The following is a 16,561-nucleotide window of genomic DNA, read 5'->3' on the forward strand; positions in this document are numbered from 1 at the left end:
GCGCCACTTCCGGTCGGGCTCCTAACAACGGGGGAGGCTGGTAACCAGGGAGGGGGGGATGGCGGAGCGGGCGCCCGAGCCCGAGGCGGAGGCGGAGGCTGAGGCGGGCGCAGGCGGGGAGGCGGCGGCCGAGGAGGGCGCGGCGGGTCGCAAGGCGCGGGGCCGGCCGCGGCTCACGGAGTCGGACCGGGCCCGGCGGCGGCTCGAGTCCCGGAAGAAGTACGACGTGCGGCGCGTGTACCTGGGCGAGGCGCACGGGCCCTGGGTGGACCTGCGGCGCCGCAGCGGCTGGAGCGACGCCAAGCTCGCCGCCTACCTCATCTCGCTGGAGCGCGGCCAGCGGAGCGGCCGCCACGGGTGAGGGGGCCCTGCCCCAGGGCGGGAGGGAGAGGGAGGAGACGCCCCCATCCCCCGCTGAGCCCGGCCCCGCCCCTCCGCCCAGGCCCCGCCCCCGGCACCTGCGAGCCCCGCCCAGCGGCCGGGCTGCCGGCCTGGGTCTCCTCCTGCCGGTCCTGGGGCGCGCCTGGCTCGCGGCCCCGCCTCCCCGCGTTCCGGCCGCCCAATCCCAGGATGCGCCCAGCCTCTCGGCCCGCCCCCGGGGCTCGGCCCCGCCACTGGAGCTCCGGCTGCCCAATCCCGGGACGGGGCCCGCCTCCAAGCTTTGTAACTGCCCAGTCCCTGCAGGGGCGGCCCCGCCCCCCGAAGCCGCAATGGCCCGACGTCCCTGCGGGCCCCTGGGATCTCCCGGGCCTCATCCCCCTGAAGCCGCCAGTGTAGTCTGGAAGTGGAACTGGACATCCCGGGCCATCCAGCCCTGACTCTCATGAGGTTCTGGTGCCCCACTTGGGACTGCGTGTGGCCCCCTTGCCACAACTCTAGGCCGCGCACACCCGGAGGACCCCTCACAATCCAGGTCGCATGCCCCTAAAACTCTGGCTCCTGGGGAGCACCTCTGCCCGGGGAGACCAGGTGAAGAGGAAGCCCCGAGTTAGCTGCTCAGGTGGGGGGCAGAGGCTTCTGAGAGTCTCAGTGTTGAGGATGAGCAGTGTGATGGAATTTTTCCCATCCTGCTTTGTGGGCTGATGTGATGACTGAATGCATGACAGTACAGCAAAGGGCGGAGAACTGTTCCAGGCACATGGTGAGCGCTCCGGGTTCCAGCTGTTAGGATGCTGTCCGTTGCCTAGGGCAAGCAGTGCCGCCACGAAACCCTTGCTCGGAAACACGTTCGCATGTTTCTCTGGGCGGAGATTCTGAGGGTCAAGAATCAACCAGAACCTGCTGAATTGTACCCAGCCCCTCCCCAGGGTGGCAGGCCCGTTTATATGCCCGAGAGCAGAGCAGGAAACACTGGGCGCTTAAAACCTCAAGCCGCTGTCCCACTATGGGATCTTCTGATTCAGTTAGTCTGGTGGAGTTGCAGATCCTGTATTTTTTCCTTGCAAAGCTTCTAGAGAGAGCTGATATGCAGGTGGAGTTGAGAACCACTGGCCAGAGGGAGCCCTGGAGGTCTCTAAGCTGAAGGCGGTATTTGCAGAAGCTTAGTTTGGCCAACCTGGAGCTCCGAGGGCCTGCAGGATGGGGGCGGGGACATTGAGACGCCTCAGACTGCACGTGGCGAAAACCTGGCCCTGGGGCACATGGGTGGTCGGGAAATACACTAGCCTGAGTGAGGGAGGGGTCTCTTGCAGCTAGTGGACGTGACCAGAGATGGGAGTCTGTTACTTCAGTTGTCCAGTTATTTATAACTTGTCTTGTACCTGGAAGGATTTCAATTCAAGGGCTGTAAAACATGGATAAGAAGGCAGAAATGAAAGCAGAGTGAAAAGAGAAAGGACGAGAGAAACAGTGGGGCCAGGGTCAGTGATGCTGGATTAAGGGAGAAGTCACAGGGGACATGACAAGGGCAGTTTTGTGGCATGGTGAGGTGAAAACCTGACCAGAGGGGTTCGAGAGACGTGAAGAGATGGCAGTGGCAAATGGGCCAGGAATTTGCCTCAGAGCTTCCTAGCAGCCAGTGGTAAAAGGGAGACAATGGTCAGTAGTGGAATTTCCAGTGTCCTTTCATTCATTTACCTCATGGACCTGCCGTTTTAAAGGGCGGAGAGCAGACGCTTGTCTATTTTGCAAAGTCTTGTTTACTGTGGACAAGAAACCTAATAAAGTGTGTAGTATGTGAGAAAGTGATAGAGACTGTGGAAAAATCAAAAGTGAAATAGAGAAAGACGAATCAGGAGTGTGAGCTGGAGGTTTAAATAGGGTGTCAGGGTGGGCCACACTGATAAGATAGCATTTGAGAAAGGCCTGAAGGAAGCCAGGGACAGCCATACAGATATCTGGGGGAAGAGTGTTCAAGGAAGAAGGAAGAGCAGGTGCAAGGGCCCTGAGGCAGGACCCTGCCTGGTGTTGTACCTGAGACAGTGAGGAGGCCTGTGTGGCTGGAGCACAATGAATGAGGGAGAGGAATGGGAGAAGACGAGGTCAGGGAGGTGACGGGGCCTTGTGAGCTGCAGGGAGGACTCTGGTTTTTTCTCCCAGTAAATTGGGAGCCCTGGTAGGAATTTTTTCTTTTCTTTTTTTGGTGAGGAAGATTGTCCCTGAGCTGACATCTGTGCCAGTCTTCCTTTATTTCATATGTGAGACGCCACCACAGCATGGCTTGATGAGCAGTGTGTAGATCCGTGCCTGGGATCTGAACCCGCAAATCCTGGGCTGTGGAAGCAGAGCACAGGACTTAACCGCTATGCCACTGGGTGGCTCCAATTTTTTGCTTTTCTTAAACGCAGGATTTTGGACAGAAAAGTCATACATCTGGCTTAGATTTTAAAAGCTGTGCTCTCCAGTGTATGTGTGGCAGGAGGAATGGGCGGGGTATGGGTTGAAACAAGGTTGGCCAAGAGTTGACAGTCATTGAAGCCGGCAATGGGTTCAAGGAGGGTCTCTTTACTCTTCTCTCTAGCTTGGTGTGGGTTTGGATTTCCAGGAAATGAAAAGAATCATACTGACTCCCATGTGGAGACTGGGGAGTGGAGAGTGGGAGCTGGGAGACGAGGAAGCGGGTGCCTGCGCTGGTCCGTGTGAGCAATGATGGGCAGACCTGGGCCCGGCTGGGAGGAAGTGGGTGAAGTTCCTGCCAACAGGGTTCGCTGGTGGGCGTGGACAGAGATGCCCCAGGTTTGAGCCTGAGCACCTGGGAAGCTGCAGGTGCTGTTAACTGAGAAGGGACAGGTTGAGGGGCAAGATGACAGGTGGCATGAGACCCCTACATGGGGGGTCAGAGAGGATGTCAGGGTGGTGGTGGTGTGGTGGGGAGAGGGCCAGGCGGGAGATGCGAATGTGGGAGCCACAGGGTGGGGATGGTATGTATGGTGGTGGGGATTGCCGAGGGGATCTGTGTAGACTGAGCACCCGGGTCTGAGGCCGGAGGAGAAGCAGGCAGGGGCTGCCTCCCTGAGGCTGCGGGAAGCATCGAGATCTGTGCTGAGCCAGGCGGCCGTCCCTGGTGGCCGTAACAGTTTGTGGCATGGTGGAGAAAATTCCTGACTAGAGGGGTTCAAGAGAGATGGAGGAGAGGGCATGGGGACCGTGAGTGTAGACAACTTGGGCAGAGCAGCAAAAGGAGGGGGCAGAAGTTGGCCAGGAAGGGGCTCACGATCATTTTAGTCCACGATGGAAGATGCTGGTGTGTTGGGATGCAGGCGGGATGTTGGGGTCCAGAGTGAAGGAAGGGCGGAGGAGGGCAGAGGAGGGGTGCCGGGGCCCCACTTGGAGGCTGGCCACCTAGTGGAAAACATGGCCAGGCCCTGGAGAAGCCCCGGCAACTGCTGTCCTCAAGCGCAGGTGGCTGCCGAGGGGGCTGAACGGAGGAGCAGCGGGCAGGGGCGGGAGGCAGTTGGAGGGAGAAAGTGCCGCGTTAGGGTCAGGACGTGGCCTGACCTCGTTTGGTCCCAACGTGACTCTGTGTGGGGCGCACTGCTGTGAACTCCACTTCACAGATAATGAAACTGAGGCTCAGAGGGGATGCGGCCTGCTTGAGGTCACACAGCCAGTCTATAGCAGAAACGAGACTTGAACTGGGATCTGATGGACATCAAGCCTGCCCCACCAGGAAGCGGCCTTCCCAGCACCCCAGCCGCGGTGACACCGAGAGTCGGGGGAGGCGGCTGGGGGCGTTTGGACTTGAGTTTGGGTGAGGGTCTGGACAGCCAGTCTGGCCCCTTGTGGAGGAGGGGATGGAGGTCCAGAGATGGAGCGAGGGGGCGCGGAGCCCCGGGTACGGGGCAGAGGCGCCCCAAGTGGCCGTCCTGGGACTAGACTTGGGGTGTAGGGGCTGAGAATTGTTGTCAGGCTGGGGGGTCAGGCGGGGTGGACAGTGGAGCTGACAAGAGGCCCAGGACTAGCTGTCGGGATATTTGCGGCGAGAACGTGGCCAGGGCCCCAGCGAAGAGGCCGGTGTTCCAGGGCCGTCTCTGGCTCGTGGTAACGTTGACCGTCACCAGGAGCATTGCTGCCCTTTGCTGAGTGATGACGGACTGCCAGGGCCTCCACCAAGCTCTTTAGATAGCACAGAACTCATGCCGACTCCGTGAGGAAGGCACATTGTGATGCCACGCAACAGAAGGGGAAACTGAGGCACAGGGAGGCAAGCTCCCTCCCCTGGGGCCGCAGAGCTTGCTGCTACGGCGCAGGAAAGGAGGAACAAGGAGACAGCCAGAGTGAGGTGGACACACCCAGAAGCATGGTGGCAGGAAGCCGGTCCGAGAGAGAGATGGCCCCAAAGCACCTGCCCTCAGTCTCTGTGGAGCCGGTGCTAAGCCACAGCCAGGTGGCCTGAGTCAGGTCAGTAGCCCGCCTGGCAGATCTGATGGCTGTCCTGGTGTGAGAGGCCATGGGGGCCCCTGGTCTTCAGGCTCGGCCCTGCCCTGTGCTCCCTGAGGCCCTGGCTTGCTGGGTGCTGGGCCCCAGCCAGAGGGGGATGGCCTCGGAGGCAGGTGGGCCTCATAGCCGGGTTGAGCTGGCTGCAGGGGCGGGACTGCTGGGGGTGAGGGTCAGCGCCTGGGGCTGGGGTCCTCATAGAGCAGACACATAGGGTCGGGGTGGGGGACCCTCCGCAGCACTAGCCCTCCAGGCTGGGTCCGACCACCTCCCCAGGGCTCTTGGGCAGCCTCCGGGGCAGGACCCTGGATGGGGCAGTGCTGGTGCTGTTGCTGTGTCACCAACGAGCAGACGGTGGCTTAAAACCACACATGTTTACCATCTCACGTTTTTGTGCGTCAGGGGTCCAGCGCCTTTTAGCTGGGTCCTCAGCTCAGGGTCTCACACGGCGGAAATCCAGGTGTCAGCCAGCTGCATCTTCACCTCGAGGCTCAGCCAGGAAAAGATCCTCTTCCAGGCTGCCTCAGCATTGGCAGAATCGTGTCCTCGTGGTTGGAGGACTGATGTCCCTGCGGGCTTGCTGGCTGCTGGCCAGGACTGCTCTCAGCTCCTGGAGGCCACTGTCAGGTCCTTGCCATGTAGCCCCTCATAGGCTGCCTCACATTCTCAGCCTCAGTTTCTGACATCAACAGGGCCCTTTTAAAGGCTCCCCTGATTAGGCCAGGCCCACCTCCATTAGCTCCCTCTTGATGAATTCAACGTCACCTGGCCAGGGAGTGGTATCCCTCATATTCACAGGCCTGCCCAACTCATGGGGAGAGGATTATCCAGGGCGTGTGCCCCAGGGGGTGCGAATCGTGGGGCCGGCTTAGGATTCTGCACACCACACCGACCTCCTGGACCCCTTTTCGGACTTCTCTGCTCCCTGGCCATGGCACCCCGGGCAGGCGGCCTCACCCCTCTGAGCCTCAGTTTCCCATTTGTGAGGAGGGTGATGCTCCTAGGCAACCCCTCCAAGGGCTGGTGTTGACGGTGTTGTGAGCCCGGGGGAAGGGCTGCAAGAAATGGAACAGGCTGGGAAACCAGTGAAAATTCTGCCCCGGAGCAGCAGGAGCAGTAGCCAGAGTTGCTGTCGCTGTCACCAGTCAGGCCCTGCGCTCACCTCCCCTGCCTCTCTGTTACAGGAAGCCTTGGGAACAAGTCCCCAAAAAGCCAAAGCGGAAGAAAAGTAAGTTGGGCCAAGTCAGGAGGGGTGGGGCGGTGGGAGCCAGGGGCTCTGATGCTCCTGCCCTCACTGCTCCTTCGGGTCCTTCTCTCGGGGACCATTAGCCACGTGGGACAAGACAGGCTGGGCAGGGCCTGGCCGGGGTGCTCTCAGCTTCCCGGCTCAGCCAGAAAGGCTGAGTCACTGCCCCAGGCTGTACAGCAGGAAAGTGGCAGGGCCAGCGGCAGAGCCGAGTCCGGTGTCGCCCCAGGGGTGCCCTTAGCTCCTCCGTGCTCCAGCCCAGCGCATGGGAGGTGGTCCGGGGAGGGCAGGGAGAGCAGAGGGAACAGCTGTGCCAAGCCCTACAGGGCATGTCGTGTGCCAGACTCGACGGGAGGCCTGGAGCCTGTCGCCCCAGCCATGACCTCCGAGCCCCGGGCTGTGGCTCTCTGGCCATGTCCAGGACGGGGAGGGCCAGCCTTCTGGTGGCAACGAGCCCCTCCCCTTCTCACAGTTCTCAGAGCAGGGACGAGCTGAGCCATGACGCCCAAATCCCAGAGGGCTGGGGAGTGAGATCGGAGACGAGCGCTGGCAGAGGAGGTGGCCGGGTGTGCCCTCCTGGCCTGGCCGTCCGTGGGTGGAGCCCCCCAGCACCCTCCCTAGGCCCATGGACCTTTCTTGGCCCCTCCTCATCTCCCAGCCCGGAGGGTTGAGGGCGCCCCTTCCTCCCCTTCAGCGGCGACACAGTACCAGCACACACAGCATAGGTGCCATTTCTTGGGCACTGCCAGCGTGCGCCGCACTGTTCTGTGCCCTGTCGACGTCTTCACTCCCTGACCTCCGCCCCAGCAGCCCTCAGGGAATGGGGACCCTTATTCCCTCCTGGCCCAGAGCGGGTGACTGAGATCCAGAGAAGCCAAGTCCGTTTCCTGGAGCCACCCAGCCAGGAAGTGGCAGAGCCGGGATTTGAACCCCGGTGGTCTGGCTCCACTGTGCCCACGCCCTCGCAGCATCCTCTCATCCGGCAGCCCCTACTGTGTGCCAGGCCCTGTGTAAGCACTGAGGATGCAGGAGAAACAGCAGAGATAAATGCCCCGCCCTTGGGGAGCTGATGGTCTCGCAGAGGAGACAGACAGACAGTAACATAGAACCAAAACCCACAGAGGGTGTCTCGGTGCTGCCTGGAGAGAAAGGACAGCAGGGAGGGGCTGTTAGCCTGAGGGAGACACCTGAGTAAAGGGGGCAAGGCAGTTACCTGGAGGAAGCAGACACAGCCTGTGCAGAGGCCCTGAGGCAGGACCACAGCAGGCTCATTTGAGGAACAGGCAGGAGGCCATGTGGCTGGAGTAGAGTGATGAAGGGAAGAGTGGGAGGAGGTGACAGGGAAGAACATGCAGGGCCTTGTGGACCTCAGGGAGGACTTTGGTGTTGACTCCCAGTGAGGTGGGACCCCTGGTGGATTCTGAGCAGAGGAGGGACAAGACCAGACTCAAATGTCCACGGGGGCCCTCTGGTGGCTGCGGGGGGAACAGACTGTAGAGGGGGCAAAGGTGGGAGCCTGGAGGCCAGGGCCGAGGGACTGAGCTGGTCCAGGCTGGAGCGGGTGACTTGATGAGGGTGATTATGACAGTAACAAGCAGCTGATCATTCCTGCACACCCACTGTGCGCCAGGCCTGTATGATCTGTGACTCAGCCAGTGAAGACGGTCTCTGGCGAGTCTCTTATCTCCAGGGTGGGTCTCACCTCTCCGAGCCTGTTTCTTCACCTCTCCCCTGGGGACAGGCCTGGGGAGACAAGGCTCCGGGAGGTTGGTGCCAGGGCCGCGCACCGCCCCTCACACCCGGCCCCGTGTGCGCAGGGCGGCGGCGCAACGTGAATTGTCTGAAGAACGTGGTGATCTGGTACGAGGACCACAAGCACCGCTGCCCCTACGAGCCGCACCTGGCCGAGCTGGACCCCACCTTTGGCCTGTACACCACGGCCGTGTGGCAGTGTGAGGCCGGCCACCGCTACTTCCAGGACCTGCACTCGCCCCTGAAGCCGCTCAGCGACTCGGACCCCGACAGCGACCAAGGTGGGTCTCTGGGGCCAGAGCCCCCGGTGTCTGGGGGCTCTGCAGCCCCTCGGGGGGGCACCCTGGGCTCGCGGCCCTCCTGGGTCTCGCCAGCCTCGCAAACATCACAGCAGCTGGAAGGGCAGTAATGTGGGATGGACTTGCCATCTTTGAGTCCTCACGGAGCCCCAAAGGTGGTCCCCAGTTTACAGAGGGACAGCTGAGGCCAGGTGCCAGCAGACTGGGCTGGGGCCCAGGGAGGGGCGGGCGCTGGGCCTCAGACCCACCAGGGTGGCACTGCTCTCCCGGCCTCTTCCTCCGCCTTATCTTTTCCAGATCTGTCCCACTTCTGGGTCTGTCTCTTCCAGTCTCATCCTCTTTCTCTCTCCAGCCTGTTGTCCTCCTTACTCCTCACCCCTCCGTGTCTCTCCCTGCACCTCTCCTGCAATCCCCCAGTGGTCACATGCATGGGCTACCTGCCTGCTGAGGACGGGCTGCGACTCAGGTCCGAAGGCCACAGTGGTCCTGATGAGGGAGCAGATGGGACGCTGGGGGTGGCGAGGGGCTGCCCGTCTGCCTCAGGGGCTTGGCATCAGCTGAGAGGAGCATGGGGCCTGCTGCCAGGCGCCCTGCCAGGCCCGAGGGTGTGGCCAGTCACCAGGGCTGAACCCTTGCTGGCAGGCGTCTCGGAGCAGGTGGCGTCCCAGCTGGCCGAGGGGAAGCTGTGGGCGAGAGGTGTTCCGGGCGGGCACCCTGGCCAATGGCTGTCCCGCTGTGCTTCAGCCAGGCTCCCCGTGTGCGGCCTGCCCCTTGGCCATCCTGTCCGGCCCCTGTGCCAGGCCCACCCCAAACCATGCTGACTTCTCCCCACAGCCACGTCACCAGCCCCACTTTGCAGTCAAGGAGACTGAGGCCCGGGAGTAACGTAACGGGCCCCACTGGTGCTGGGTCAGGCTGGGATGGGGTGGCACCCAGAGATGCCCCCTGGGACCCCAGCCCACTTTGACACTCATGGCTGCCAGATCTGGGCTCTCGGGAATGAAAGCTGGGATCCAATGACCAGGTCTGCTGTGGACCCTGGGGGGCCATGGGGCATGGCCGTTCCCCCAGCAGCATCCTTATCAGCTCTGTGCCTGGGTGGCCCTGCCCCTCTCACTCAGTACAGGGACCTCCCACCAGGCGTGCTCGGCCATTTCTGTGGTTAGGGTATTATCATCCAGGGAGAAGTCCAGGGTTGGCCTTAACAGCCGGGCCCAGCCGCACGCCCTGGCCGTGCCCCCAACTCACCAGTGGCCGCCCCACCTTCAGGCTGGAGCCAGGCACTCTTGGCCCCCTGTAGATTACAGGGTGTTAGGAGGAGGGGCTGATCCCCCCACCCCATCCCTGCTGCCACCCCAGGGCGGTGAGTCGGGGGTGGGACATTAGGATGCTAATGATAACGGAAACGTTGACGGGGCTCTCTCTGAGCTTGGTACTGTGTTAAACCCTTTATGTGTATTTACTCATTAAATACTCCTGAGGCAGGTGCCAAGTTGTCCCCGGGCCCAGAGAGGTTACATAAGGGGCCCGCATGCGCACAGCTGCAAGAGTGGGCACCAGAATTCCCCTGGGTGCCCTCCATATGGCCCTCTGGGGGCATGGGACCCTCCTCCCCAGCCAGTGCGCCCCAGCTTGCATGAGCATGTGACATAAGGGTCAGGCCTTCACTTTTCCTGTCCCCAGTTTCTCCCTGGACGTTAGCACCAACACCCAGGCAGATGTGTGTCCTCTGGACCCCCTTCGTCCGAGATGTATTCATTTCGGCAAAGGTGGGCTGTACCAGGCAGCATTCTGGGCACCAGGGCCTGCACACAGGGACCCCCGTCCTTGTGGAGTTTATGGTCCCGAGGGGAAGCAGACAGTAAACAAGATAAGTAAAATTTAGAGTCCCGTGGAAGGTGGAAAGTATTTGGGGGCAACATAAAGGAGAAACAAGGATGCAGTTTGAGACAAGGTGGTCAGAGGGGTGCTCTCTGAAAAATACCATTTGATGAAAGGCGTGATGGAGATGAGGGAGGGAGCCCATGCAGGTGTCTGAGAGAAGAGAGTTCAGGCAGAGCCAATGGCAAGTGCAAAGGCCCTGAGGCAGGAACCTGCCTCGTGTCCCTAGGCACAGGAGGGAGGCTAGTGGGGCTGGAGGGGAGGAGGGGCTGGAGGTGACTGGTTGGGGGGCAGACATGCGGGTTGTGTGGCCATGGTGAGGGCTTTGGCTGCTATGCCAAGTGAGTTGGGAAAGATGTTAAGTGCGGTAAAGCCAGCTGCTGAAACAGACACGCCCCAGCTCTTATGACCTAGCGTAGTGGTTCGGTTCCCATGGGACACAAAGTCCCGTGCTCCCCACCCGCAGGGTTTTTTCCATCCCGAGTCCCAGGTTCTTTATGTCCTGTGGCTCCAGCCTCCTTCTGAGTCCTGGCTGGCTGGTGGGGACAGAGATGTGGAAGCTGGTGGCTGGGAGCTCCTTTCCACTCAGCCCCCATGGGGACTCAGCTCTGTGGTCACACCCATCTGCAAGGGCTGCTGGGAAATGTAGTCCACTGGGTGCCAGGAGGAAGAGAGGGGGTTTGCTGGTCTTGTGTCTTGCACAGGAAGTGATGAGCCCAGGAAGTGATGAGCCGGTTGTTGGTAGAAGAGGGACTGAGCTGAGAAGGTGCTCACAGGCTCTCTGGCCGCTGTGAGGAGGACTGACTGTGGGGTGAGGGTGGGAGCCGGGGGACCAGGGAGAAGAGACTTCATGGTCCCGGCAGGGAGATGCTGCAGCCAGGGCTCCCAGGGCAGGTGGGGTGAATTCTGGATACAGCGCCGGCAGCTTGTGCTGATGGATTGGAAGTGGGTGTGGGAGAGAGAGAAGTCGGAGGGAGCCCCGGGACTTTGGCTGGAGCAACTGGAAGGACAGAGCTGCCATCACGGAGGTGGGGACGCCTGGGAGCGGCACGGGCTTTCTCTGAGGGGCATTCAGAGCCCAGCATTGCTGGGCGGAGTCTGAGATGCCTGTGAGACCCCCCGGGGGGGGCAGCGGAGGGGGCAGTGGGACGGAAGAGTCCCAGCTCCATGGGGGGGTCCAGGCGGGAGCTGTGGGGCCCCTAGACAGCTTTAGGGTGGGGACTGATTACCAGAAAGAACAAACAGGTAATGGAGGGTGGAAAGCCTCAGCCCCACCCCCAGTCCCCAGGGAGCAGAGGGGGCTGGAGACTGGGGTATAAAAACTCTTGAACAGCGAGGCTCCGGGAGCTTCTGGGTTGGTGACCACCTCAAGGTACTGGAGGGTGGCACGCTGGGCGAGGGCCTGGCAGCTCCGGGCTCCCCCCATGCCTTGCCCTCCACCTTACCATCTCTTCCATCTGGCTCTTGCTGAGTTGTATCCTTTACCATAAAACTGTAGTTGGAAGCAGAGCACTTTCCTGAGTTCTGTGAGTCTTTCTAGCAAATTATTGGACCTGAGGAGGGGGTCATGGGACCCCCAACTTACAGCCAGAAGGACGGTGGCCCGGGACTTGCAGCAGGCATCCGAAGCCGGGGCAGCCTTGCAGGCCTGAGCCATTTCACGTATGGGGTCTGCCGCGCTCTCCAGGCAGCTAGTGTCAGAACTGGGGTGAATTGTCGGACAGTATTTAACACCTGGCCGAGCCCCCGGGTGTAGGGTCTGAGGAGAGGCCTGGCCTGAGCCTTCCAGAGCCGTAAGAACAAAAGAGGCTGAAAGGGAGCCGCCTTGAAGGGGCCAGGAAACCAGAGTGCAGATGTGTCTGGAGGCCGATGGAGGCGACCATCTCCAAGGAGCAGGGGCGCATGGGGAGGATGGGGACTGAGACCCGAGCACTGTCATGGCAGCGGGGACCTCACAGCGCCCAGCCCTCATGAGCCGTCAGCACCACCAGCTGCCGCGGCCACGACTGTAACCACCCCTCTCCTCTGTCACCGCAGTGGGCAATGGCCTGGCAGCCGGCAGCTCTGACTTATCCGGCTCCAGCTCGGGCTCCGACTCCGAGGAGCCCCCTGAGGGTCAGCCAGCCAAGGTGACAGCGGCAGCAGCGGCAGTCACCCCGACCAGCCCCGCGGGCAGCAGCGGGCTCATCACGCAGGAGGGCATGCACATCCCCTTCGACGTCCACCACGTGGAGAGCCTGGCCGAGCAGGGCACCCCGCTGTGCCCCAACCCGGCGGGCAGTGGGCCCGAAGCCCTGGAGACGGTGGTGTGTGTGCCGGTGCCCGTGCAGGTGGGCCCGGGCCCCGGCACCCTGTTCGAGAACATGCCCCAGGAGGCACTGGGCGAGGTGGTGGCCAGCTGTCCCATGCCGGGCATGGTGCCCGGCTCGCAGGTGATCATCATCGCGGGCCCCGGCTATGACGCCCTCACAGCTGAGGGCATCCATCTCAACGTGGCCGCAGGCAGCAGTACCGCTGGTGGGAGCCTGGGCGACGAGGTGCCCTGCGCCATGATGGAGGGTGTGGCAGCCTACACGCAGACAGAGCCCGAGGGCAGCCAGCCCAGCACCCTGGACCCCACCGCCGTGGCAGACATTGAGACCAAGAAAGGTCTGGGGGCTGCTCTGGTCAAGGGCTGCGGTGGGGCCTGGGAGGGGGAGGGTGAGGAGGGACCCCGAGCCTGACAGCCTTAGTCCCCACAGCTACCCGCCCCGTGTCCACCCCCGTAGAGAAGGAGGACCTGTACATGCTCAAGAAAGAGGAGAAGGAGGAGCCAGTGGCCCCGGAGCTGGCCAAGCTGGCGGCAACTGTGCCTGAGAGCACTGAGCCCGAGGCCGAGGCAGACGGGGAAGAGCTGGACGGCAGCGACATGTCGGCCATCATCTACGAGATCCCCAAGGAGCCCGAGAAGTGAGTGCTGGGGCGGGCGGGGCAGGGGCGAGGAGCGGCCCGTGGGCCCTCCGCCTGCCCGGTGTGGGAGCCCCGACGCCATGGGCCCCTTCTTCTCCAGGAGGCGGCGGAGCAAGCGGGCGCGGGTGATGGACGCCGACGGCCTGCTGGAGATGTTCCACTGCCCCTATGAGGGCTGTAGCCAGGTCTACGTGGCCCTCAGCAGCTTCCAGGTGAGGCCACCACCCGAGCGGGCGGCGGGGCCTGCTGCTGTGTCCGGCTGCCTGGGCGCTGGCGTCTGGGCCGTGTGGCTCGTGGAGGACCCACCTGGCTCTGCTGGGTGCCACTAGCCTGGCTCCCATGCACCCACCCGGCCTCAGAGAGGCAGGTGTCACCTCTGTGTCCTCCCTTCCCACTCTCCAGCCCACCCAGCATGCCTCAGCCAGCCCTGGCCTCTCTGCACAGCCCAGTGGCTGCCTGGTCCGGACCTGCTGCTTCCCCACACACTCCCCCTCTTCCAGCCCTTCTGAACTCCTCCTACCCTGGTCCAGGCCCCCCTGTTGGCTGGGGATGCCTCCTCTCCAGGCTCAGCTCAGCACGCCCCTCCACCGGGAAGCCCACCCTAGTCCCCCAGGGCCCCTGGAGTCGGGATGGGCTGCCCCGAGGGCAGAGACAGGGTCTTGTCACATCCCCACTCCTGGCACAGGAGGCGGCACCAGTGGGCCTTCGAATTTGCCGAGTCATGTTCTCATTAAGCTCGTACTGAGCACCTGCTGGGTGCCAGGCCTGGGGCCGGGCACTGAAGCCGCAGCCCTTCTCATGAGTTAAAGGATGAAGGGCCGGGGGCTGCCTGCTCCAGGCCCTGGGAGCAGCCCATAAGCTGGGCTCGCAGTCCAGCTCCTTCAGAGTGATGCGCCAGCACAGAGCCCAGCTGTAGCAGGGGCTCAGAAAAGCTGCTGTTTGATCCCAGCTGTGCCCCTGGGCCCCAGCTCGGAGCTGGGCATCCCTCCCAAGAGCAAGGGCCCCCTTCTTCCCTCCTCCAGGCAGGCCAGCCCCAGCCGGCCTCCCAGCCGCCCTCATCTGTCCCCACCTTGGAGAGCCCCAGAGGTGGGCCCACGGCACCCACAGCCCCACTGCTGCCCCTCTTGCTCCCAGAACCATGTCAACCTCGTGCATCGGAAAGGGAAGACCAAAGTGTGTCCTCATCCCGGCTGCGGCAAGAAGTTCTATTTATCCAACCACCTGCGGCGGCACATGATCATCCACTCAGGTCAGGCCCCGGGCAGGGGTAGCCGCACGGGCCGGGGCACGGGGGCCTGGGCCAGAAGCCAGGGCAGGGGCCTGCCCGTCTCGGAGCCTCCCCCGAGTCCTCCACTTGGGCTGCCGTGAGATGGGGAAAGTAAAGAGCGTAACCTGGTGCCCACCAGGCCCCTCCCTGGGGCTCAGTAAACTGGAGCTACACAGTCTCAATGACACAGACTGTTATAAATACCCAGGAATGAGGCAGGGGCTGGCTGTCTCTTCCCCAACTTGCAGCCCCTTGGCCTCCCCTCTCCCATGAGCAGGTCTCATGTGGAAGCCGTTCCAGCGCTGACGGGGACAGTGACCCACCTGAGATGGGCAGGGCTGATGGGGGACGGCAGGGTGGGGGTGGGCTTGAGACAAGGCCCCTGTTTCCACTCGTGGCAGAGATGTGGGTCTTCTGCCCCAAGCGCTTCCTTGACCCGGAGCATGGGCTGTGGACGCAGTGGTGCCTGTGACCATGGAGTTCCAGGGGACCAGAGGTGGTACATCTTCATATTTTTCAAGAGGCCAGAACTTTGGATTTTTTTGTGAAATCTCCCCGAAGTTCAAATATTGGGGTCAAGTCCAGGCCCATCTGGGCTGGGCCGTTTGCACCCTCTGCCCCTCAGGGACCAGAGCCATCTTCCGGCTGTGCCCGGGTGCGCGCCTGGGCAGCCTGGGAGCGCATGCGGGGCGGTGAGGCGCCCTTCGCCTTAGCCGCTGTCATTATTATCATCGGCCCTGGCGCCCGGAGGATGTGGGGTTTACTCTCCCTGCGCCCAGAGGCCCGGGAGACTCGGGGACACGGCCCCCGGCCCCACCCGCAGCGGCGTCCTCAGCCCTGCGTCTGCCCCAGGTGTGCGGGAATTCACCTGCGAAACCTGCGGCAAGTCCTTCAAGAGGAAGAACCACCTAGAGGTGCACCGGCGCACGCACACCGGCGAGACGCCCCTGCAGTGAGTGGCGGCTTCCCGAGGGGGCTGGAGGGAGGGGCCCTGGGCTGGACCGCGGGCGGGCGGGCTCCACCCTCGGGTCGCCTCGCTGGGTTCCACGAGCGCTCCCACCGCAGATGGCCCCGCCCCTTTGCGTTTGGGCTCCGCCCCGACCGCTAGGCCCCGGCCCCGCCGTTTACGCTTTGCCCGCGTGGTTAGGCCCCGCCCCCGCGGTTGGGCCGCGCCCTCGCGTTTAGGCCCTGTCCCGGTTGCTAGGCCACGCCCCGCGGTTGGCCCCGCCCTCGTGTTTGGGCCACGCCCCCTCTGACCAGCGCTGGTGCCGGTGGCTCCGGCAGGTGCGAGATCTGCGGCTACCAGTGCCGACAGCGCGCTTCGCTCAACTGGCACATGAAGAAGCACACGGCCGAGGTGCAGTACAACTTCACGTGCGAGCGCTGCGGCAAGCGCTTCGAGAAGCTGGACAGCGTCAAGTTCCACACGCTCAAGAGCCACCCCGACCACAAGCCCGCTTGACCCGCCCGACCACCGCCCACCCCTATTTATTCGTCCGCTTGGACACCACGCCCGGGCCTGCCCGGACCGCCGAGGGCGTCGCCCGGACCGCAGGCCGGAAGGAGGCGCCCCTGCCCCGCCCCAGGGCTGGGCCCCCGGGGCAGACCCCCCCCACCCGCCCCGGCCCGGCTCCGGAGCTGGCGCCTGGGGCCGCGCTGCTGGAACTGTGTCAAGAGAGCAGAGCAAGATTAAAGAGCGAGAAAGGAGATGCCCTTCCCCCAGGCCTGGATGATTTGGGGGGACCGGGCCCCTCTCTATCTCCAACCTTGTCCCTTCCTGAGCAAGGCGGGGGATGGGCGGTGAGGGGGTGGGGAGATGTCCCTACGTGCCCAGCAGGGCCCTTCCTGTCAGCCTGCGCCCTGCCTCGGCTACCTGGCCGGGCCACCTCGGTCACTCCCTGCTCTCTCGGGGTCAGGGATAGGAGGTTGGAGACCCAGAGAGGCCACTGGACATCTCCCAGGACTCGATCCTGACGCTCACTCCCAGTCCTCCACTTATTCCCCATTCTCAGCTCAGGGACCGGTGGGGAGATGTTCAGCAACCCCCTAAATAAGACTTGTATAGCTGCCGTGCAGAAAAGAGAGTGATTGGTTAATTCTGGGGGGTGCTGTTTAGGTCGGTGGTCAGGAGGTGGCATTTGAGAATAGACCAGAATGACAAAGATTCCATCCCCGAAGAAAGCTGGGGTAGGCAAATCCCAGGTCGAAGGAACTGCTGGTGCCAAAGTCCCGAGGTGGAACCGGCTCGGCGTGTTCCTGGAACAGGAAGCTGCGGGGGGGACGGGAGTTGGC

At 62.9% G+C, this 16,561-nt stretch overlaps 1 protein-coding gene across 3 annotated transcripts; it reads left to right on the forward strand.

Moving 5' to 3' along the window:
- Nucleotides 1–58: 58 nt before the first annotated feature.
- Nucleotides 59–15,976, forward strand: ZNF653 (zinc finger protein 653). 3 transcript variants are annotated; one of them, XM_046637553.1, is made up of 9 exons: nucleotides 59–357; nucleotides 6,060–6,103; nucleotides 7,939–8,154; nucleotides 12,091–12,702; nucleotides 12,795–13,002; nucleotides 13,103–13,214; nucleotides 14,137–14,251; nucleotides 15,122–15,221; nucleotides 15,554–15,976. In XM_046637553.1, exons 1-9 carry the CDS (start codon nucleotides 59–61, stop codon nucleotides 15,729–15,731), a joined length of 1,884 nt encoding a protein of 627 aa, XP_046493509.1. In that variant the 3' UTR covers nucleotides 15,732–15,976. The 3 variants fall into 3 exon arrangements, with proteins under 3 accessions (XP_046493509.1, XP_046493510.1, XP_046493511.1); XM_046637554.1 differs by having other exon boundaries at nucleotides 12,822–13,002; XM_046637555.1 differs by lacking the exons at nucleotides 15,122–15,221; nucleotides 15,554–15,976 and adding an exon at nucleotides 14,671–15,115.
- Nucleotides 15,977–16,561: the final 585 nt, after the last annotated feature.

This window comes from Equus quagga, chromosome 14 (assembly GCF_021613505.1).
Source record: "Equus quagga isolate Etosha38 chromosome 14, UCLA_HA_Equagga_1.0, whole genome shotgun sequence".
In the NCBI taxonomy this organism is placed as follows: Eukaryota; Metazoa; Chordata; class Mammalia; order Perissodactyla; family Equidae; genus Equus; species Equus quagga.

Excerpts from the sequence above, each read along its gene's own strand:
- ZNF653 (XM_046637553.1), top strand. The coding sequence starts at position 59 with ATGGCGGAGCGGGCGCCCGAGCCCGAGGCGGAGGCGGAGGCTGAGGCG. Across the intron at positions 6,104-7,938 it reads AAAGCCAAAGCGGAAGAAAA|GGCGGCGGCGCAACGTGAAT; the intron begins GTAAGTTGGGCC and ends CCGTGTGCGCAG. Across the intron at positions 14,252-15,121 it reads GCACATGATCATCCACTCAG|GTGTGCGGGAATTCACCTGC; the intron begins GTCAGGCCCCGG and ends CGTCTGCCCCAG.